This window comes from Pseudophryne corroboree, chromosome 4 (assembly GCF_028390025.1).
Source record: "Pseudophryne corroboree isolate aPseCor3 chromosome 4, aPseCor3.hap2, whole genome shotgun sequence".
In the NCBI taxonomy this organism is placed as follows: Eukaryota; Metazoa; Chordata; class Amphibia; order Anura; family Myobatrachidae; genus Pseudophryne; species Pseudophryne corroboree.
Genome location: NC_086447.1, coordinates 396,901,048 through 396,926,429, shown reverse-complemented (window position 1 = coordinate 396,926,429; position 25,382 = coordinate 396,901,048). Strand labels below are relative to the sequence as shown.

At 45.6% G+C, this 25,382-nt stretch overlaps 1 protein-coding gene across 1 annotated transcript in view; it reads left to right on the top strand.

Annotated features, from left to right (window-relative positions):
- Positions 1–25,382, top strand: part of DST (dystonin) — a 1,076,884-nt gene that overhangs the window by 708,889 nt on the left and 342,613 nt on the right. The window contains exon 39 of the mRNA XM_063919308.1: positions 24,531–24,683. Within this exon, the coding sequence (XP_063775378.1) occupies positions 24,531–24,683 (153 nt within the window). The remainder of the gene's footprint in view (positions 1–24,530; positions 24,684–25,382) is intronic.

Below are 25,382 nucleotides of genomic sequence, written 5' to 3'. Positions count from 1 at the left end.
AAACAAGTTCCCACTAAACTGAAAGTGGAGAGAAAGAGAAGGGGGAGAAGGAAGAACAAGCATGGAAAAAGAGACAAAGAAGAAAAAAATACAAAAACAATGTAATAACATCAGCAAAAGACCCGCAGGAGAGAGACTGAACCGTATAATAGTCAGTCTCCCTACAGGCATAGAGCCAAAGGCAGGTGTAATGGGGGGAACGGGAGTGAACCGCAACAGGAACCATGATAAAAGAAAAAAACATGTTTAAAACTGACACAAAGAAAAAACAAGGAGAGGAAAAAATCTTACATTCAGAAAAGTGGCCAGTGGGGGATAAGGGCAGCAGAAAAGTCTACAGCTCCCCCCCCCCCCAATGGCCAACATAAGCAAGCATATTAACCAGTTATCAATAACCTCCGTAGACAGCTAGGAGTTAACACTGAACTAGTGTGAGAACCCTTCGAGAGAGAAAAATAAACCCTCCAGCATTGCGTTATTAGCAAGAGTTTCTGTAGGAGGAAAAAAGAGCAGGAACAACAATATCAGTCGGAAGGGTCCTTTACAACAAATCAGTCTTGGAGCGAGATGTAGTTGACTGGGATCTTTTCTTGGCACCCCGAACCTCATGCCATGGTTGCGAGCTAGGAGCCCGCTTAGGGAGAGGAACATCAGGAAGAGGAAACTCCCAATCCGGGATGGACAATGGCGGTAGACCCAGTGAGGAGCAAAACGGGATGAGGTCTGCGTGGGAAGATAGGGTATACCATTTCCCGGAGGAACAGGCTTGGAGGTTAAAAGGGAAACCCCAACGGTAACGTAGCTGGCGTTTCCGTAGCTCGTCCGTTAGAGGCTTCAGGGATTTCCGCTGCTGGAGTGTGTACCAAGAAAGGTCTTGATAGAGGCTTATAGCACAGCCATTAAAGTCGATACCATCCAATTGCCTAGCTTTGGACATAATTTCCTCTTTCTGGGCGAAGTAATGGAGCCGGCAAATGACGTCACGAGGCCGGTCGGTGGAGAGGCCGAAGGGCTCTGTGGGCTCTGTCAAAAGTGATAACGTTATCCGAATCCTTATTCAAGAGCTTGTTAAATATCTTAGTCAGAGCGTCCACTAGCCCAGATTGGGGGACTTCCTCCGGGAGGCCACGGACGCGGATGTTGTTCCGCCTGCCCCTGTTGTCGATATCCGTCATTCTGGACTGTAAAGCCCGGATTTCCTTGGATTGAGCAAGGACAGAGTCCCTCAGCAAGGACACACAGGAAGCGCTAGCCTCTTGGTCTACTTCCAGAGTCACCACGCGATCAGACAGATGTGAAATGTCGCTTTTGATGGAGGCGAGTTCATTCCTAATAGTGTCTTGAAGGTCTTGCTTAGTAGGAAGGGACCTCATGAAGGTCAGGATTTCTCGGAACTCGTGACCGCCTGCTGACGCAGTGTCAGCCATATCATCAGCCGGATTTGAAATCGAGGAAGCAGAGGGAGAGGTCGGGGGGCGGGGGGAGGAGCGGTTCTCCATCTGTGGGGAGGTCGTGGGATGAAGGAAGGGCCTCAGGTCCGCTTGAGACCTCGTGGCTTTTCCAGGATGGTTGTTGTTGCTCCGCCTAGAGGATTTCGAGGTACGTCTCATATTCCGGGGGGGACAGCGAGGAGGATGTTTGCAAGTAGCTCAAGATGTGTCAGGATCAGCAAGATACATACAACAGCATAGTTCCTGGGAGCAGTCACTCCCCGTGGTCTGGTCTCAGATGGCCATCAGGTGGCCTCGGGTAGAGTAGTAGAGAACAAGAGCTCAGGGCAGTGCATGTCAGTGCGGAGCAGTAATGTTGGCAGCTAAGGGCAGAGCCGCAGAAAGCACTGGGGGGGGGGGGGACGGAGCGCCAATCAGCAATGAGGAGAGACCAGGAAGGCAGGGGGACTCAATGAACGGGAAGGGCCCCGGCAGTCGGAAGCAAGAGTCAGCCGCCAAGCAGCCTATCCCCGCAGGAATTGATCAAACGCTCAATGTGAAGCAGATCCAGATCAACTGCCCAGGGCCCAGTATTGATCGGTGCCGTTGACAAGGTCTTAACTAAAGGCCGCAGCAGGATGGCCCTTTCTCTGCCGTCCGATATGTTATGATATGCCAGGGAGCGAGAAAAAGACTAGCAAGGAACCCTGGTGGAGGGGTATGTGTAGTGTAGTTCCAGGGGATATTAAAGACCAGCCCAAGGGTAACAGGAGGCTTAGCACCTCGTTCAGCCCAGTATCACAATCAGGGCTGCTAATGGCGGCTGCCTGCGGAATGTGCCTGCAGAGGAACAGTGGATGGGGTCACTGCTGGTGATCAGGGCCAGGGGAGCAGTTCACCTTGTCAGGAGGAGGGGGGGGACCACCCGCCCCGAGTGGTCTCCGCTTCCCTCCCCGGCTCCCGAGATCAAAGATGGCCACCGCCGCCGGGGCTCCGGGCCGTCCGTCGCGGCGCCCAGCCGGCCTCTACTACCCCCCGCAGTGCCGCTGGTCCCAGGTCCAAAGATCCCCGGCAGGCGCTCCAGAGATGTATACTGCGCGGCCGACGGCTCCGGACGTAAATCGAGGTCCCGGCTTCTAAGTGTTGGGCAGGCCGCAACCCGCAGGAGCCAGAATACCGGCTCCCCGATTCCGCAGCGCTAGCCCACCACTATGAAGTCCCCTCCCCACCGCAGGCACCGCTACTGACAGGGCTTCTAGGGCACAGGGGGAAGAAAACTGGGGTAATAACCCCTGAATTCTAACACAGCTCACTGCCCGTGCTGCCCATCAGTTCAGCCTCCAGGCCACGCCCCCGGTACTTTTTGTGCATAGCAGGGCTGCACAAGCGTACGCAGCCCTGCTATGCAGAAATACACTCCCACATAGGCGGCGTCTAGTTGATCGCACAAACAGCAAAAAGTTGCTATGTGCGATCAACTCGGAATGACCCCCAATGTACAAAGTAGACAGAAAAATGCAGACATGAATACAAAGAGAGGACCTTGCTCGTGAGAAAACGTCCATCCTAATTCCTAAAGCTATATTTATGCATTTATCGAAAGAGTTGCTTCTGATTACCAGATACGTTTATTATTTACAAAGTACTCTACTAAGATGTGATAAAACCTCCATATTACTTTAATAATTATATATCAGTATAGATATGAATATATGCACAGATCTATCTATATATACAGTAGTTCCGTTACCTTTGAATTTGTATGTATATCCAGTTAACTGCATTGGTAATCCAATGTCTTAGTATGTTCTGCCATCGCTCCTCTGTGAGGTGAGACAACAGTGAACTCCTGCCAGGGGTGGAGTAAGGGCCACATGGCCTGGGGCTGGAAATGTTCATGGTCCTACACTTAGAAGGGGGGTGGGGGGGGGGGGGGGCTGGGAACAACATTGGGTGGATGTGGCCAGTGCTATGTACACCCCTACACAGTACTTGAAGTGTTCCAGTATACAACGGTATGGTATACCGGCACTTTGCGCTAGCATCTTTTTTTTACTGTTTTAGTTTGCAGATTGTTCCAACTTTATTCAGGTGGGTGCCCTTGCTGTAACAGTAGGGATGCCAGCAGCAGTTGTTTTTTTTAAAGCTAGCAGACACTAGTGGTCCAGGCGCCCGCCTGCTGACACCATACTGCAGTGCTTGTGTCTATTTTCCTTTCGTGGACAGGACCAGGATGTAACAGCACGAAACGGCAGAAGAGAACTTCCGCACTTACAGCACGTTAATGTTTTATCCATTTTACGTTAATTGTAGGGTATTTATTTTTATCTATTCTGCATTGTACCCTTGCGGGCTCGCTTCGCTCGCCACGCTTCAGGCTCTGTGTCTCGCTTTTCTCGCCACAGGTTACTATTCCAAATAGTTGGTGACGTGGACCCAGTGCATTATAGAAAAGGTCCTCTTCACGAAGGGAAACTAGACCCTACCATACTGCTACTGTAGGGGGCTAGTGGCAATGGGGTGCTGTGTATGGCTACCTGCTCCCGGAGCCACGGGCTATTGCGCCGGGGAATAATACTGGAGTCAGTCACATTGGTGCTGTGCTTAGTGCTGTGCTCCCCAGCCCCTGGGTTGTTGTGCACACAGAATTCCGGCCACACCTGTCATGTCCTATTCCTAGGGAAGGTGAGTTGGGGAGGGGATGGGGTGGTGTGTGTGTTGATACATGATAACAGCCTTGTTTTTGTTTTCTTTTTTATAAAAATGTAACACTTTTTTTTAAGTGTGCCCCTTTCCCTCCCCTAATATATATGTGTCATAGGGGCCCGCATCCCACTGCCTCCTTTGCCGTACCTGCCCTCCCACCAGTCTCTGCTGTGCAACTCCAGTCCCTCAGAGTAGAGTGAGTATCTCAGCAGCTGAGGCTGAGCTGCACTCAGTCTGAGTGTGTGGTGACAGTCAGGGCGCAATCCCCTCTCCCCCTAGCCCCTCCCCCTGTTGCTCTGACCCCGGTTTCTTTTCTACTGAGGCTTTTACAGTCGGCACCGGGGATCTGACATCACAATTTTGTGAACGTCCCCAGCATAAAACCCAAGGACAGGTCGCGCTGCAGTTATGGGCCCAGGTAAATAAATTGTAATATATTACACACCCACTGCCTCTCTCCGTCACATTCTCTGTCACCCACTGCCTGTCACCATCTCCCTTGCATCACCCACTGCCTCTCTACGTCACATTCACCGTCACTCACTCCCTGTCACTCTTTTCCTAGCATCACCCACTGTCTCTCTCTATCACATTCTCCATCACCCACTGCCTGTCACCCTCTTCCTAGCACCACCCACTGTCTCTTTCTGTCACATTCTCCGTCACCCACTGCCTGTCACCCTTTTCTTAACATCACCCACAGTCTCTCTCCATCACTTTCTTCGTCACCCACTACCTGTCACCCTCCTCCTAACATATATCCACTGTCTCTCTGTCACATTCTCCGTCACCCACTCAGACAGTCCATGCTTTCAATCTCTCTGTCTGTCTGATATTGCTTTCCACTTTTCTCTCTGAATAGCCCTTGAAAACTGGTGTGTTTAGGGTTAGATTTGCCATACTGTACTATATATTGTAATTTGTGTGCGCACTTTGTCACATACTACTCCTGTTACACGCTGAACATTGCCATATTTGTGTGTGTACACAGTAATACTGATATGTCTAACAAAGCTAAGACCAAGCAGTCAGAGGCTTCTACAATGGTATCATGTAAAACCTGTAACACAGAGGTTTTACCTCAGGAATTGTCACAGGATGGTCAGTGCACAACATGTATGGTGCCTCCTAGCACCTCAGCACTTGTACAATAACCCCCATGGGCATCTTTCACTATGTTGCTGACTAAAATTGTTGACCATATTGCTACCCCACCTGTGACTTCCCCCATGGGTATTCCACAATCACTGCAGCCCTCAATGGCTCCCTCTATGGGATTTCCGCATTCATTACAGCCTGTTTATCAGGCAATTGCAGCCCCACCTGTTCCTACCACATGGTTACACTCATTCTCTAATTCTATACAGAGCTTGGTTGCTTGCTTGGCTGCTTTTCAAAATATGATGCACGGTCAAGGTACATTACCTTTACCCTCTAGTTCTAAGCGGCCTGTGCCTTCCTCACATTCTACCACCCTCTATGATTCTGAGGAATCATTAGTAACTGCTGAGCAGGCTGAGGGCTGAGGATTCAGATGCTGAATCCCTCTCAGGGGAGGAGGAGGCCACACCTAAATTTCATGTGGCTGCTTTAATTAGGGCATTGAAGTTGTCACTTCAGCTAGAAGATGCTAAACCAGCCCCTAATACTAAAGTAAATGGAAAAAGTAGTTTTAGCAGAGTTTCCTCACTCAGACAACTTCACAGAAGCCATGAGCGAGGCATGGAAAACGCCTACTAAGAAATTTACGGTCCCTAAGAAGCTCAGCTCCTTTTATCTGCTACTGCCAGATTGTACAAAGTTGGAGACTCCACCTATGCTTATGTGACACATTTTATTAAAAGTTCAATACTCCCTATCCCTATGGCATCTTCCCTTAGGGATTTGCCAGACATGCAGTAGGACATATGTCTCAAGTCTATGTACTCCCTCACAGGAGCAACGGCTATACCGGCTACTGCTACAGCTTGAGTGGCTAAGGCCATAGAGACTTGGGCAGACATCCTTGGACAAAGTTACACCTCTGATCCCACCAAGGACTAGTTATCTCTAAATAATTTTAGAGACGCAGCATATTACATTAGAGAGGCGGATCGGTATGAAATACCTCCAATCAAAAGCCCGACGGTCGAAATCCCGACAGCAATTGACCGACGGTCGAAATCCCGACAGGGTCAAAATCCCGACATGGACAAATTACCGACATTTAAAATACAGACAAGGTCAAAATGCCGACATGTAAAATGCCGACAGGTCAAAAAAACGACATACGGTTTCCATATTTTTTGTGTATGTCAACATAGGTCGACATGGACACCATATAAGTGTACCGCGTCCCCTCGCATGGCTCGCTGCACTCGCCATGCTTCGGGCACGGTGCCTCGCTGCGCTCGGCACACTATTATATTCCTCCTCCAGGGGTCCACTGCGATGGTAAAGTATGAACAAGTCGGTTTCAATAAAAAAAAACATGAAAAACCCATGTCGGTATTTTGACCTACCAACATTTTACATGTCGATATTTTGACCTTGTCTGTATTTTAAATGTCGATATTTTGTGTAAATGCTGATTTACTTACAGGACTAAAAGCAATACTTAAAAACACACTCTATAAACTTTAAAATCGAGCCGCTGCGGCTGCTGTATTTTAATCCTTACCCTACGTACTTTTTACACAGTTAGCGTACAAAGGTCCGTACCCCATACGCACTTTGCGTACTCACGCCGCGTTGGACGTATAGAGTACACGCAGTGCATACACACAGAGACGCTGAGAGCACAATGCAGTTACACGTGTGATAGAAATATACCTTAAACCTTTAATAGGAAATGGGACACGACACCAATTGTATTTCAAAAACTATGTTGGGGTCCAACCCACCAACGGTTATCTTTACTAGCAGGGGGTTACAAGCATAATACAATACAATTAGAGAAAAAGGCTACAGTCAATGGTACATATGTTTGTTCGCCTGCGCTTCCCGGTCCGGTCCTCAATCATCAAGGTAGATGATCTTCAGAGATTATGTGTGACCTGGCCTGCAGCTGGCTTTTTATACATTTGTCCAAAACCTAACACAATGGGAACTGTAATCTCTTTGTCCATTGGACACTGGTTGTTTACAATACAGGAGAGGTCATAGGTCAGTTTGAATAGGTGAGCGATGTCTGGTCCAGGTGCACTTGCAGATGTTCTCCTCTGGGTTCCCGCCGCATATCAAGAGCACAGTAAATACAGTTAATATTTATATTCTGCTCCTGCGCATAACTATTTGCAGGAGCATGCGATCTTCTACAAACCAACACCGGAATATTGCTCTTAAAATACCCTACAGCTGGATACCAAACACCACCTTATAACCTAGTTCTGTCCCCTCCTATCCTGTAAAGGTGAATCCCTTTGTTGCTGTACCACTTAAACAAGTGTAAATTGCTGGTGCGATGCATGTGGGCTATGTGTACATTGCGCACTATTTGGATTAAATATGTAATGTGTTTTTATGGCTTTTCCATGCGATTACAAACACTACTGTAATTACTCATACCATGCGCTAACACGCACGATCGCGTGAGTGATCATACGCAATTTGCGAATATGTGCACGCGCGGCAGAATAAGTACGCGCACGGAGGCCATCTGTGTGGTGTTTGTATGTGATGTGTGTACTGTAATATTTTCCGACTTCGACAGTCCACCCCTTTGGCAGTCATCAATAACTGCCACTCTTAACTAATAAACAGAAAATATTATCTACACAATATATACAAGTTTGGATGATCGGGGGAAAGTGGTAGGTGGGAAATGTGTAACCTAGTGGGACGGTAAAAAGCATGTAGGTATGAATCAATGTCTGAGGGGCATGTATCGTCGTGCCGTATATGTTCTAAATAAGCTTTGAGGTATTGCGAAGTATACATTAAATCCTTCTCATCCCGTATTAAGGGTCTGTAAATGGGCAAACAAACACTAACAAACTCTTTTTGGCTTCTTATTCCAACAAATGGGGAGCACATTTAGTTGATGATACATGGAGGGGGAACATATGTGAATGCTACTATATGTGTATAACACCTATCGACTATGTGTGCCATTAACTGGAGGTTGCAGAGATGAAGAGAAGACACATATATGAAAATACATTCACATAAACGTTGGGTAGGGCTGACGTCTTTTCCGGTTGGATGTTTCTGGGTAAGGGGGAAACAGAGAAAAATGGTGAAAGAAACAGGCCATTCAAGAAATTTACGGTCCCTAAGAAGCTCAGCTCCTTTTATCTGCTACCGCCAGATTGTACAAAGTTGGGGACTCCACCTATGGTGGATGCTTATGTGACACATTTTATTAAAAGTTCAATACTCCCGGGGGGTAATTCCAAGTTGATCGCAGCAGGACATTTTTTAGCAGTTGGGCAAAACCATGTGCACTGCAGGGGGTGTAGATATAACATTTGCAGAGAGAGTTAGATTTGGGTGGGTTATTTTGTTTCTGTGCAGGGTAAATACTGGCTGCTTTATTTTTACACTGCAATTTAGATTGCAGATTGAACACACCACACCCAAATCTCTCTCTCTCTGCACATGTTATATCTGCCTCCCCTGCAGTGCACATGGTTTTGCCCAACTGCTAACAAAGTTCCTGCTGCGATCAACTCAGAATTACACCCCCCCCCCCCCCCCATCCCTATGGCATCTTCCCTTAGGGATTTGCCAGACAGACAGTAGGACATATATCTCAAGTCTATGTACTCCCTCACAGGAGCAACGGCTATACCGGCTACTGCTACTGCTTGAAATTCATTTGCAATCCTTATCATAACACTGTTTCTACAGATGGATCATAAATCAAATCTGCTGCTGTAACAACACCCTCGCTCCTTAGACTCATCAAATTTGTACTGTGCTTACGCCGTGTTAGAATTTGAACACACCTGAATATCAGGCCAATAATTATGATGACTCCCAGGATACAAAGGAGAAACTTCCCCACACTCATAATAACATTCTGTGCCCACTCTCCTAACCCTGAGAACCATTTGCGTGGGTTCAACAATGAGACCCAGCCGGTCACTTCATTACCCACAGTCGCTAAGGTAAAGTTGTGCTTCCTCCTGAACTCCCACTTCAACTGTAAGATCTCGTCCATCTTCTGATCGATGATCTCCGTGGGGTCGTCAGTGCTGTTTGTAATATACGTGCAGCACTTCACACCATATTGAGTTGCCAGAATAACACAATACCCACCTGTCACGGCTGTAACATAATTAAGGGCCATCCTGTGCTGGATCAGTTCCTTCTTGTAGGCTTGTAACTCCCTTACCGTATACCTGAAGGTGTCATCATACATCTCGGTGATATTGTCTATCAAGTTCGCTAGTGCATGGATGTACCTATAATTTATAGTTCCTCTGGCAGTACGGGGGATATCTAATGCGAGAAGGAACTGAATCCCGGTGGATTAATGGATCAAATCAGATGCTGCGTGCTCTGCCCTATCTTTGAGGTGTCTCTTGATGATGTTTTCATAGTGGGTATGAGTATAAGGAGTCTGAGCGCTGCGGTGAACGTCTTTCATTTTATCGTGGGTTATGGTCATGACCTCTGGTAGTACTCTCCCAATATAACACAATCCCTCAGAGTTCGGAGTGAGCCACTTGTACGCTTTCCTCCCACATATGAAATAGGCATCATCTGGGAGAACATAGGGGACAAAATGTAACATCACCATATTGCAAATCTTCCAGGTAAAGAAACCAATCCCTAGTTCTCTCATTTGCTCAGTACAAGTATCGGGCTGGATGAAATGGGCACAATACCCTGACGATACTTTTCCAACCCACATGGTCTTGCTTCCACGCGTATACATATACCGAAAATACCTCCCACTGTTGGCTATCTTGCGTACAAGTCGATAGGTATCCCATCAGCTCTGTGCAAATAAGTAATTGTCTGGTTATTTCACGTCACTTCCCAATTTCCTGGTTTTCGGAAATTGGAAACATTAAAACACAACAGGGAACTATCTACATTGTACTGGTGGAGCTTCAAGCTAGGGGGCCTAGATATATTGAATTTCTTGTCCACCGGTCTCCCACCCCGTAATTCGAGTACCTCATCTATTGCTAAAGGGTATGGTACTAATCCTGACTTGCTCTGACCTTGAGGTACCTGTGAGCACACCCAGCATTCTGTCTGGTTTAAGACCTTACCCACTAGTGAGTGGTAATCACTCAACGGATGTCGGTCCATATCGATATTACTGTTGGACTGACATCTCTGGATGCACCCATCTTCGACTATGTTCTCACAATATTTACAAATACAATATTCATCAGACAATAACGCTTCACATTGCCTCCGAGCTCCATGACTACCAGAGCGCTTACTGATACCAGCCTTTACTCGAGTGATGTGCTGCTCCTGAGATCCTACAAATTCGTACTCGCCATCAGAACCCATTCCAGATCCTTGCTCGACCTCTCTGGGACCCTCACCAAAACAAATTGTCCTGAGCAAAAACAGTATTACTAGCGGAACCCGAAACGCAGTCTCTTCTGATAGATCCATGTCTTTAGGGGAAAGAAGGAAAATAAGGAGGAGAAAAGACCGGAAAATGCAGGGGGGTGAAAAAAGAAAATGGTGCGACAACCGTCCTTGATCTTGTTGCTCTCCGCGCTCAGGTGCCGTTCAACAGTTCTGCCTCTCAGCTTTCCCGGAATAGACACTCTAGTGATATGAGGTTCTCTTCACCTTGCTCTTTGTCACTAGTTTTCTCCGGGTCAGCGACCTTCTTGCAGTTGGGACAAGTGGACCCAAGTCTCTCTTTCGGCAACCTTTAATGCTGTAGTGCTGGTTAACAAGACTTGGTACGGGTCTTCCCACCAGTCTATGAGGCAACCTGAGCGTAGAAAATTTTGTATCATCACATAATCCCCAGGCTCAATGTCATGACAATTACTGTTCGGTAGGTCAGGAATCACCAGCTTTAGATTTGTTTGTTGATTTCTCAGCTGCTGGCTCATCCTAACCAAATATTTCACAGTTATTTCATTATTGCATTTCAAATCATCCTGGGGGTCTAGCATTACTTGAGGTTGTCGACCAAAAAGAATTTCAAAGGGTGATAAGTTAAGCGGTGACCTGGGAGTGGTTCTGATGCAGTACAACACTAGTGGCAAAGCTTCTGGCCACAGCATTCCAGTTTCAGCCATCACCTTGCTCAGCTTCTTCTTAATAGTGCTGTTCATTCTCTCTACCTTTGCACTTGCCTGTGGCCGGTACGGCGTATGCAGCTTGCTATTAATTCCCATCAGTTTGCACATTACCTGAAAGACTTCACCTGTAAAATGAGTACCCCTATCACTTTCAATCATTCTAGGGATACCATATCTACACACAAATTCCTGCACAATTTTCTTTGCAGTGAACGTAGCAGTATTTGTGGCAGTAGGGAACGCATCTACCCAGTTGGAAAACACATCGATACATACTAACACATTTTTAAAATTCCTACAGGGTGGTAACTGTATGAAGTCGATTAGTATTACCTGAAAAGGTCCGTCTGTATGAGGGATATAGGATGGTTCTGTTGGTATTGTCTTACCAATATTCTTCCTCAAGCAAGTAAAACATGTCATTGCTCTCTTACCTGCATGAGAAGAGAATCCTGGTGCACACCAGTAGGCTCTTATCAGCTTGCACATACCCTCTTTGCCCAGATGAGTCAGACCGTGTGCCGCCTCAGCTAGACTTGGAAGATATGCTCTAGGGGCCACTGGCTTACCGTGTCCACCTGTCCAAAGTCCTGAGGACTCCTGACCATACCCCTTTGACTTCCAGACCTCCTTTTCCTGTAGGGAACACAAATTTTCATTGCAATTTTACTATCGTGTGTTATCAGTTGTGTGAAGTAAACCGTCTCTGGATGAGAGAAGAGAGGGGAATAATAATAAAAAAAAGAAAAATGTCAGGTTTGGCATTCACCCACAGGCTGTCACACCATCATGCATATCAGTGTCTGTACACCGTCTCCCTTCCCCAGTATTCTCATTCTCCACCCTTTGTGCATGACCAGCACACTGCAGTAATACTGGTGTCCTTGTGCTGGTCAGATATACTGGATTTGGGCAGAACTCTGAAGTACCGAGTAGGCATGTGGCGTTTGAACTGTAATCGGGTCCATGTATTGTACCCTCCTGTCGGTGAACGTAAGATGAAGAGGAAACTTGTGAAGAAAGAAAAATCACATAGAAGTTAGTGACAGATACGTTTGTAGAGATAAAGAGGATTTTATCAAATTTGACAACTGGATTGGGCACGATGGGGAATGACTTCTCTACTTGGTCTATTCCCCTTAAAATAAATTATATGTGTGTTGTATCTCTACTGGGACTATCCCAGCCATCAATCCAGTGTCCTGTCCATCCTAAGTTCATAGGGAACCCGGTATCTTTGAGATAATTTCCTCTACCTGTGATGGACATGAATCTAGAACAGTGAAATGTAACATTAGTCTTTGTTGGTGACTGACATACTTTGTACTTCCTGAGCGGGAGCACATTATATGTATTTCATATCTAACAAAGCTCCTGTTAAGTTAATCAGGGGCCATTTCTGCTAGGAAAAAGAAGCAAAAGTTTAGAGGCCCCATCTTAACTCCAGCAAGTTTTGTCAAAGGGTAATGTTGCATTTATTTTGTTCTTCCCATTAGCCGAATCTGTGTTTTCTATATGGCTTGTGATTCCTTACTATATATCCCTTGGTCCCGTCTACGTGTTTAATAATGTGGCTTGTGTTTTCTGTCTAGGGGGTCTATATTGACTATGTGTCCTACTACTCCTACAATCTCTGGCAAAATGCCCTTCCTTCCTACAAGTGTAAAATATTATTGACCTTGACTTACCATTAGGGATCTGGTGTTTGGACTGATGGGTCTTTCCTGTATGTGCCTGTATACTTACCGTCCTCAACCTCTCCTCCTGTTGTTCTCTGTGCCTAACAATGTTCTTGTGATGCTCAATAGCGTACTCTCTAAGATAAGCTACTGTGACCCCTCTCCAATTAGGCAAAGATGTTTGCACCCTGTCCCTTAATGCCTTATTGAGCCCGTCCATTAACACAGAGACAGCCACCTTCCTGTAATTCGCATTATTCCCTATATCCGATACCCCAATGTATCTAACCATTATTTGCAAAGCCCGATGGAAATATTCAGATGCCATTTCATTTTCTCTCTGTTTTATGGAGAAAATTTTTCTCCACTTAACAGTAGTGGGAAAATACAACTCTAGTTGCATGTTAATTCGTTCCACGTTCTCCTGATTGTGTTCGTCAGTCATAGGACCATCCGACTCTAATTTACAATCAGTAATACATTTTTGGGTGTCAATATTAGGGGGTAGGCACGCTTTCAAAAGTATCCGCCAATCTTTGTTTGCAGGTTCATATGCATTACACAGATCCTTTACATACTTCTGACATCTGGCTAAATACTTCCGGGGATCGGGGAATTCTGAAATGATTGACCGCAGTTCTGATCTGGTCCACGGGCAATACATTACATTATTCCTGGTGAGGGTTACTCCCTGACTATCGTTTCTCCTTTTGGGAGTTACTATTTCTAAAACAGGATATAACGCCACCATTTGATTCCTAATCTGTTTACTGTGAGGTGTTGATGTCTCTGTGTAATGGACTGTCTCACACTTACCGATGTCTGTGATCTCACCAGTCCTTTCAGTGGGGGATACTGTTACTGCTCTTACTGGTTGGACAGGGCCCACCTGAATTTCCTGTAAGGCGACTGCCTGGATGAGGGCTGAGAGTGGGATGGATGCATCATTTTTCTCTGACCTATGACCTCGGAGAGAGTTCAAAACAGGATACAACTTGCAAGGGTTAAGGTTAACACATTGATTCTGTACTTTTCTATCATTTACAGATATACCATTGATTGTAGCCATCTTCTCCCCTTCAACCTGTGTCGGTAATGGTTTGTTCGTGTCCACATTCCTGTTAGGTCTGGAATTTGCTGTGCGAGCCAGTTCCCTTTGCACCTCCCCCTCTTGCTGCCACAGGTTTAAACAATCACTATGTCTGATCCTTCGTTTTCTAGATTTGATCAGGCATATTCTACTACCTACAATCTGCAGTACCTCTGGTTCAAAGCTGCCCATCCTAGGGAATGATACCCCATCTTTGTCAGTCAAACGTACCCATTCGTCACAATAAACTTCAGTGTGTGGACCGTATTTCCCACACATAATAAACCTCGCTGACCCCTTGGGCCGCGGCTTTCCAGCCTGAACCCTGGCTACCATACGTCTCTTACTTGAGCAACTGGCTCCCATAATTGTGGGCCTTTTCCCACAAACACCAAAATACTCAATGCAAGCAGACGGTGAAAGTTCTCTGAGCGCTCTTCACCCGCTCTCGCCCACGTTGGCCAGTACTACGATACACTGTTGATAGTGTAAGGCAATGTACCCAACCTAGGGCCCCTAACTGGCTTCTATTCACTGGAAGTTTTTAGGAGTGACTTACCTTTTCCAGTGAATATCTACCGTTGGAGATTTTCCTGAGAGATACCAGCGAAAACTCCCTATGCACTTATACACAAATCACGCTTGCATATGCTCTACACGGCGCTAATGATACCACGGTTTTGCGCAAAAAGTTTGCACAAGGGTATCAAGTTGCGTCACGTATCACACCCACAAACGCCCGGCCCAATCGCACAGCGTATAGGTACTTGTTACCTATCCGCTCTATGACCACGAGTCGAATATACAAACTGCGACCCTTCATCCGGAGCGTAACAAAAAAACCTATATGGGTCACAATTCACAATTCCCTACCACTCTCCTCACGACTTGCGTACTTTACTATCTATACTAACGTGAGTCAGCCGCCTCACGCCGCCAAGCCACCACTCACTTGGTATACCAAAGACGGGATCCCGAATTCTGGGGTTCAAATACACTCACTCTTCCTTTCAACTCACACAAATACACAGTGTTTTTCTGTACAGAAAATTTCCACTCTTTCTGATCGGCAGCTTTACCCCAGAGGCAGTACAGTTTAAACAAAAAGTCTTATACTAATCTGCTTTTGAAATCGGATAGTTATGTGCTATTGCATTTAAGGTATACTACCCCACCTTTTAATTGAATGAACTATCGTGTAATTTGTACTTAGCGTCCGCACTCTTACGCAACTTTACGTAAACACACGGCCGTGCGTGCCTTTTACGTTGCGTGCGCGGTCCTGTATTTTGTCCGGGCCATGTGTACAAAACGTGCGTCCGCAATAAACCAAATCACACAGTCTCTATAAATGTGAGCATTACTAACTAATCGCTCACTTAACTCAACCCACACTTGTTCTATATAACCCTTTACGACTGGGCCAGAACTGCATTTTGTGTCTTTATAATTACTCCCTTAAATACATTTACTTCAAATTTATCTATATAGCAAACAAATGTATCCAATTTCACACAGATCTATAATGACTAATAACCTATAATTTAAATGCTATGATTTAGATTGGATAGCTATCTTGCAGAACATACACTGATATAAATATACACATAATTATGTACAATAGAGGTGTATAGTAAGCGCTTAAAACCTAAAACGTTTACAATAAATATATAAAAATTCGTGCATAACTTATTCACGTTAAATTCCAAACAGCACTCCCACGTGTAGGGGCTGCAGTATAGACTCTCTTATTGACTCATATTTCGTTGAGTCACAATAAAAATGTTCAAATAGGGATAAAGTCTCTGCGCCTTCAGTGCTTGGGTGTAGACACTTCCATCTGTGTATAACCAGAAAATGATATATATATATGCGTACCGGAAATATGATCAAATAGTGCCTGTAGTGGTATCTTTAATAGGTCATCTCCCCTTGTCTTCTTACTCCATGTATAAACGCCCTCAGCGGGGTGTTAGAACACAATTTACATAGGCAGAAGGAGAAGATGTGTCAGTAAGAATGCTCTTACTATTTATAAAGTGACTTGTGCCGTATTTGTGCAAAATAATGTATTTTATATATGAAGTGCTCTGTGCCTATAGTGTTACTATAAACCACTATATTTCTTGTGATTTCTAATATAGATAATATTAATATATATGTATCATTTACTGGCCTCCTATGAGACACCTTACCTCTTCACTGCCTCTAATTTGCATATCAAAGATATTTGCTGTTCACTACTAAAATAAAGTAGTTACACAGGTTAATTTGCATTTTAATGGCTATACTCCACAAGTCCTGGAAGAAAAGAAAGAGAAAAAAAAAAAGCTTTTTTTTTTTTTTACAGACAAGGAAAAAAAACCCATTCACTTATCTCACCATTTACTCTCACTGGGCCCAATTGGGAAACTATTTGTAATTGACTATGGCATGGGTTAAATAAATTCATTGGTAACTCATAAATGGTGCTGGATGTGACAAAGGAAAGCTGATTGTTTTGAGCACACTGAAAATCAGCTATTTAGAAAGTGACCTTCCTAAAATAGCCACTGCTCCTCCCCCTTCCACATCCATGAGGTTTACACAAGATGGTGGACAGGCCATGTAGCTAGGCCAAAATGGAGGACAAACCATGCGGCTCCTTTGTCACAAAGAAATCACACTCCACACAGGCACCAATGTTACTTTAGGCCTGAGTTTAAAAAAAACAACTACTATATCATGGCTATGCAGCAACTTTTAAATGTACTTTTAAATTCTACTTAACAGATAAACAATCCAATCTGAATCAAACACAATATGACTTATTTGAACTTTGTTTTGCAACAATATGTGAGAGGATAGGCAAAGTATAGTTACGCCCTGTGTACGTTTTTTTTCGCCAAGAAAAATTACACTGATTTTTTTAAATAGCTTTTTTCCTGTTTACCTCCGGGCTCTATCAGCACCTCTGTAGACCAGACAGAGCAGACGCAATCTAACAGCACACAAATAGGGTTTTAAAACATCCAGCAACCAGAAAAAGGTTTAACGTAGATATATTTCCACCCTTTGCTGATAGATTAAAGTCTGCTATGATCTGCTAGCCTGTGAGTATGTGAAAAACCGGATCGAGTCCCCAATTGTAAATGCTGATTTACTTACAGGACTAAAAGCAATACTTTAAAACACACTCTATACCCTTTAAAACTGAGCCGCCGCTGTATTTTAATCCTTACCCTACGTACTTTTTACACAGTTAGCGTACAAAGGTCCCTACCCCATACGCACTTTTTGTGTACTCACGCAGCGTTGGACGTATAGAGTACACGCAGTGCATACACACACAGAGAGACATGCTGAGAGCAAAATGCAGTTACACGTGCGATAGAAATATACCTTAAACCTTTAACAGGAAATGGGACACGACACCAATCGTATTTGAAAAACTATGTTGGGGTCCAACCCACCAACGGTTATCTTTACTAGCAGGGGGTTACAAGCATAATACAATACAATTAGAGAAAAAGGCTACAGTCATTGGTACATACGTTTGTTTGCCTGCACTTCCCGGTCCGGTCCTCAATCATCAAGGTAGATGTTCTTCAGAGATTGTGTGTGACCTGGCCTGCAGCTGGCTTTTTATACATTTGTCCAAAACCTAGCACAATGGGAACTGTAATCTCTTTGTGCATTGGACACTGGTATGGTTGTTTACAGGACAGGAGAGGTCATAGGTCAGTTTGAATAGGTGGGCGATGTCTGGTCCAGGTGCACTTGCAGATGTTCTCCTCCGGGTTCCCGCCGCATATCAAGAGCACAGTAAATACAGTTAATATTTATAATCTGCTCCTGCACATAACTATTTGCAGGAGCATGCGATCTTCTGCAAACCAACAACGGTCTGTTGCTCTTAAAATACCCTACAGCTGGATACCAAACACCTCTTTATAACCAAGTTCTGTCCCCTCCTATCCTGCAAAGGTGAATCCCTTTGTTGCTGTACCACTTAAACAAGTGTAAATTGCTGGTGCGGTGCATGTGGGCTATGTGTACATTGTGCACTATTTGGATTAAATATGTAATGTGTTTTTATGGCTTCTCCATGCAATTACAAACATCACCATAATTACTCATACCACGCGCTAACACGCACGACCGCGTGAGTGATCATACGCAATTTGCGAATATGTGCACGCACGGCAGAATAAGTACGCGCACGGAGGCCATCTGTGTGGTGTTTGTATGTGATGTGTGTACTGTAATATTTTCCGACTTCGACATTTGCCCATGTCGGGATTTTGACCTTGTCGGGATTTTGACCATCGGTCAACTGCTGTCGGGATTTCGAAAGTCAGGATTTTGATTGGAGGTAAATTGACTGCATCCCAGAGAGGCATATATGGACACCGTCCGATTGTCCTCTAAGGCTTCTGCTGTTTCCATTGCAGCTTGCCACATTGTGTGGCTCCGATCTTGGAAAGCAGATTCAGACGTAAAGAAGGCCCTGGAAGCCTTGCCATACAATGGCGACCTCCTGTTTGGATCAGAACTAGACAAAATTGTTGAGAAATTGGCTACCTCTATGACAGCCTGTCTGCCTTCAGCATTGTCAGCGCAACCTAGGACTCTGTCCTTTTGGTCTTTTCGTCAAGCAAAACCAAGGGACAGACATTTGCGAGAGGGTTTCGCACAGTCAAAGCTTCCAAAACAAAGACCAAACACGCTTGGGCTGCCAGACGTGCAACTTCCAAGCCAGAGGACAAACCCTCTGCCTGACGGGCATGCCTCCTCCTGGGGGACCTCATGGTGGGAGGACGACTTCTTCAATTCGTCCACACATGGCGTCAGATCACCACAGATGCCTGGGTCCTAGAAGTGGTCTCTCACGGGTACGCTCTTTCCTTCCTGGAGTCTGCCCCCAGACAGTATTTCCCTACTACTCTGTCACCGGACCCATACAAAGCACAAGCACTTTCTGGAGTCAAACTATCCCTCCTACAATCGGGGGTTATCATCTGTGATATCTCCTGTTTTACATGCTGCAATGGATGTGTTTGTCACTTAGAAGTTACAATTAACCATGATAACTTTGTAAAAAAAAAAACATAATTAATGATGAATTCTCGTAGCCACCTAATGCAGCTATAAACACACTTCTGACATTCTTTCTACAGTGAAAATCAAATATGGTTCAGAAAGTTCTTTCCAACACTGTTGCAGAAGTTCCCACAAATGTGTTGCACTTGTAGGCTGCTTTGCTTTCGCTCCTTTGTCCAGTTTATCCCAAACCAGCTCAGTGGGGTTTTAAGTCTGAAGAGTGTTCTGGCCATTCCATGATTTGAAGCCTATGGTCTTGTTCTTTTCCTCAAACGTAGTTCTAGCATAGCCTGGAGTTATGTTTTGTGTCATTATCTTAAAGTTGGATTAAACCTTGATCATCTAGGTATAGATCAGACCGTATTGTATGGGGTATCCGTTCAGATGGTCGACCATGTTATGGTCGACAGTCATTAGGTCGACCACTATAGGTTGACATGGTCGACATGGACACATGGTCGACACATGAAAATGGACGACACATGAAAGGTCGACACATGAAAAGGTCGACATGAGTTTTTTAACTTTTTTTTCTTTTGGGAACTTTTCCATACTTTACGATCCACGTGGACTACGATTGAAACGGTAATCTGCCGAGCGAAGCGAAGGCACCATGCCCGAAGCATGGCGAGCGAAGCGGGCCATGCGAGGGGACGCGGTGCACTAATTGGGGTTCCCAGTCACTTTACGCAAAAAACGACACCAGAAAAAGTAAAAAACTCATGTCGACCTTTTCATGTGTCGACCTTTCATGTGTCGACCAAGTGCCCATGTCGACCATGTCAGTGTCGACCAATAGTGATCGACCTAATGACTGTCGACCATAACATGGTCGACCATTCATACCGGAACCCTGTATGGCGCTGCAAAATGCTTTGGAAGCCCATTTGGTTTGGAAGCCAGACCAACAAGGGTTCTTCCTCCATGCTTGAAGGTTGGTGTCGCAGTTGTTTATTTACTAAGCGGCTACTTGTAAAGCCCCTGTTTCCCTTTGTGTTTAAGCCTGAAGTTTAAAGGGAAAACCGAAGATATAAAATTTTAACACATCAGTCCAAAATACCTTCTTTCAGTCTTCAGTACTCCACTGGGGGTGCATAATGACCCGAGTCCTCTTTTTTATTGCTGCAGAATAGTTGTAAATATTAGCCCATTACTTATTCGCTTATTATTTTTAAGTTTTTGTTAACCAACACTTTTTTTTAATCTCTAGTATGTTACCGTTTATCTTTGTGCTATTTCAGGTTACTCACTGGATTTAATTAAAACTGGGAAAATAGGGGTGTTCTAAAACTTTTGTCCACAGTGGCGGATCCAGGGGGGGGGCACTCGGGCCCGTGCCCCCCCTGTCATTTGTGGCAGTGTTTTACTTTTTTTTTAATTGGCCTCAGCTCTGCTGCAATCTCCCCGTAATAGAGCCAGCGGGCACTAGGGCACGAGTTCCAGCGCAAGCGTCCCGGCGGTCAGAGCCGGATTACGGAAGGGGGGCTCTGAGGGTAAGTACACCGAACCCCCATCTGAAAGGGAGCCCTGCCACCCGCCACGGATCGGATTTCTATTACCGACCCGTGGCGTAGTGCTGTGCTCCCGACCGACTGCCGTCGTATTCACACGGTCAGCCGCCAGCGCTGCACTGCACCTCCTCCTGCCTCGTAACCAATGCAACCCGGCACCCACACACGGTGTGAACACGTCACGTCACACTGTGCGCTGCCGCTCTCTCCTCCTGTACCGCGCCGCACGCTGCCGCTCTCTCCTCCTGTGCCTGCTGTTTATGAGCACCGTTAGGACTGGAGTCACAAACGCTCACTCCTGTCCTAGGATGCCAGCCAGTGGGGCAAAGCCACAAGGTATTTGCTAAGTAAATGTGGGAGGGGAGGGGAGGGGGGGCTGCAAGTTTGTCAGGGAATCCTTCATTGTTTCTTTCCTGACACAAAGTTATGTTCCTGTATCTCCCCCTCAGCACCCTCACCCTCCCTGTCTCTCCCCCTCAGCATCCTCACCCTCCCTGTCTCTCCCCCTCAGCACCCTCACCCACCCTGTCTCTCCCCTCAGCACCCTCACCCTCCCTGTCTCTCCCCCTCAGCACCCTCACCCTCCCTGTCTCACCCCTCAGCACCCTCATCCTCCCTGTCTCTCCACCTCAGCATCCTCACCTTCCCTGTCTCTCCCCCTCAGCACCCTCACCCTCCCTGTCTCTACCCCTCAGCACCCTCACCCTCCCTGTCTCACCCCTCAGCACCCTCACCCTCCCTGTCTCTCCCCCTCAGCATCCTCACCCTTCCTGTCTCTCCCCCTCAGCACCCTCACCCTCCCTGTCTCTCCCCCTCAGCACCCTCACCCTCCCTGTCTCACCCCTCACCCTCCCTGTCTCTCCCCCTCAGCACCCTCACCCTCCCTGTCTCTCCCCCTCAGCACCCTCACCCTCCCTGTCTCACCCCTCAGCACCCTCATCCTCCCTGTCTCTCCCCCTCAGCACCCTCACCCTCCCTGTCTCTCCCCCTCAGCATCCTCACCCTCCCTGTCTCTCCCCCTCAGCATCCTCACCCTCCCTGTCTCTCCCCCTCAGCATCCTCACCCTCCCTTTCTCTCCCCCTCAGCACCCTCACCCTCCCTGTCTCTCCCCCTCAGCACCCTCACCCTCCCTGTCTCTCCCCCTCAGCACCCTCACCCACCCTGTCTCTCCCCTCAGCACCCTCACCCTCCCTGTCTCTCCCCCTCAGCATCCTCACCCTCCCTGTCTCTCCCCCTCAGCACCCTCCCCCTCCCTTTCTCTTCCCCTCAGCACCCTCCCCCACCCTGTCTCTCCCCCTTTTTATGTGTATGTGGTATATTATGCAAGATGACAATACACATTTTTTTGTATAAAAAAAAAATGAAAACTTTTTTTTTTTTTTTTTGCAACCTGTGCCCCTTTCCCTCCCCACTTATATGTGTGTCATAGGGGCCCACATCACACTGACTTATATGTCACCCTCTCTCTGTCACCTACTGCCAGTCATCCTCTCCCTGTCACCCACTGCCAGTCTCCGTGTCACCCACTGCCAGTCTCCCAGGCATCCACTGCTAGTCACTCTATACCCAGTCACATTCTCCCACTCACCCTCTCTCCCACTGCCAGTCACTCTCCATCAACCACTAGCTGTCACCAACTGACAGTCACTCTCCCTGTCACCTACTGCAAATCGCTCTCTCTCACACACTCTCCCTGTCCTGTGAGGCCACACCCCTTGTAGTGGGGGGACACCCCTTTTCTGGGAGTGCATGCGCTGCAGTCGCACGCAAATGTACTTGCCCCTTCCATGGTGCCCCCCCTGTCATTTTCTTCTGGATCCGCCCCTGTTTGTCCAGTAGTATAACATTATCTCCCAAAGTGCACAGGTGCCAATAACCTAAAGCTTGGTATTTATGTTTTCCCCTTTGAAGGCTATAGTATCTTTCATTCATTTGCATTCCAGGCTAAACTAGCAGCAACCCATCAAGACCTTCTTAACCAACTGCAAGTGTTGTCTGACTGGATAACCGCCAACAGTGTATCTATTGACTTTTCATTGAACACAAATGATGTGGAGATGGTGAAGCACACTCTGCAGTCTATGAAGGTACAGATAATATACATAGACCACCTCATGTATTTCTCTCCTGCAATGGATATAAATGTAAACCCTACAGATGGTGATGCAAGGCAATGGTTGTGTGCTTGTTCTTTGATTTTGACAACTTGTAATATTAGGCATTTATCACATGTATAGTTGTGTGCCTGATACATTGAGCTTTAAGATGAATGTGAAGGTTAGGTCTACTATAAAAGGGAAAAATTAAGGTGGTCATATTTAGGAAAATAAATGCTTTACTAATTATCTGTACACCTTTCTGTGATTTCACCTACAGACTATAAGCAAGCAGCTGTCAGAGCGAAAGGTTGAACTTGAGACGACAGCATTTGATGTCCAGTTCTTCATATCTGAACACGCCCAGGATCTTGCTCCAAGTCAAAGCAAACAGCTGTTGAGATTACTGAATGCAACACAAAAGAGCTTCCGGGATGCTCACAGCAAGATTTCTTCTCACACCGAGACCTTAAAAAGTCACTTGCTGGTAGCACAAGACATGAATGATCAGAAGGTTTGCCTCTCAGTGCACGTGGTGCTTGCAGAATATCCGTTTGCAGTTTTCTTGTCAGGCAACTTTCAGTTTGAGTAAAATATTTTTTTGTAGGTGGGATATAGCATGAAGCTCACAAATGATGCCATGTCCATTTATGGATCGCCCAAGTCATGTTTGGCCTTTTTGTTATTTTAAAGTCTGTGTTGCAACCCCTGAATGCTGCTTTTAAGGGAGTTTACCTCTAACTTCAATATATAGCATTATAGCATTGTCCTATTGGCTGTCCCAAAAATGTAAAAATTGTAGCCTCTTACCCATAAGTTATACAAAAGAGGGTAAAAATGACACAGAATTTTTGTTTTTTAGGAAGTACAGTAGACGAGCAACATTGGCATCCAATAATAATAACAACTAATAAGCCTGTTTAAAAAACAAAAAACATTTTTGTGGGAAATTGAATGTCCCCAATTATCTCTAAAATGCCGAAATATAACAAGTTTACTTTTCTTGCTAGAAAGTTTTCCACACTGTAAGCATAACTATATATATGACACATTAGACATATCCCCATGTGGCATAATATTATCTTACCCTATTCTAGATTTACATTAAAACCTATCACATCTAGTATGTAAATTGATAATCATACTATGCCATAAGAATAGTATTTTACAGAGAATTTCAAGGGATTCAAAGGAACCCTCCTTTCAGCATAAATTACTTACTTTCTACACAGTGGCGGAGATACTGTAGGGCAAGGAAACATTTTTTGACAGGTAGTTGAGCAGTCATAGTATATAGAATATATCTCATTGTTTTCTTTTCATTTATAATAATAATAAACCCAATTGAAGGAGAAACCCAGACAAATCCTCCTTAAGTATACATCCTGCTTTAACAGTCATATCTTAAATCTAACCTCTGTTTGATATCTTCTTTTTCTGCATCATTATTAACACAGGTTCCAGGATAAAAGGATATTGGGAATATCAACACATCTGAATGACCTACTCTAACATGTGCATGGTCAGGCTTTGGTCAAACCTTTCTCAACTTGGTCTACTTGCAATTCTTTGGAATGAATGTAATGTTTTCCTTTTCTACACTCCGGTCACCTTGCTCACACCATGGTCCACTGCTGCCATGTTTACAGCATACTGTGCTCTGTGACTGTTAGGTGCTGCAGTACCAAGCAGAGTCTTAGCTAGTATCTCTTTACTTCCTGTAGGATGCTGAGGTGCAGCTGCAAGAGCACAAGGAGAAGCTGCAAGAGATATGTGACCTGCTCACACAGACAGAGAACCGTCTCATTGGTCAACAAGACTTATTGTCGGCACGTGACAGCCCAGCTGAGCTGCAGCACTGTCAGACTGAGTATGAGGTATTGTGAAAGACTTGCTTGTAGAGTAGAAGTGTTACCTTAGTATATTATTTTGTTTGACTACATAGTGATCGCATTTTCTGGGTTACTGTGCAGCCATTGTACATTTTGAGTTGCTTCAGTGTATGCAAAAATCGGATTAGCGTACATCTCTAAATCAGACTCCTGGTCTGTTATTCCAATTGGGAAAGCTCATAAATATAAACTATTTTTCTCTTACGTCCTAGTGAATACTGGGGTGTTGTACTTTAGTACCATGGGGTATAGATCGAGTCCACTGGAGCCTGGCACTTTAAAACTTTTACTGTGTGTATGTGTGTGCTGGCTCCTCCCCTCTATGCCCCTCCTACCAGACTCAGTTTAGAAAAATGTGCCCTAGGAGCCGGGTGCATTTCTCTGGAGCTCCAGAGATTTTTCTTTTAAATTTAATTTAGTTTATTATTTTCAGGTAGCTCTGCTTGGCAGACAGACTACCTGCTTCATGGGACTTAGAGGGGAGACCGAACCAAGCTGACAGGACACTGAGCTCCTGAGGTGCTGATCACTCATTGTCAGTATGTTTGCCCACACCAGCAGCTAGTCGCCACCCTCTAACAGATTCCGAAGAACAGGTGCTGTAAGTGTTACACCGGGGTCCCGGTTACCGGGTCCCCCGTGCAGTTTGGCGGCATGTCACGTGGCTGTGGTGCCCGCCGCTGA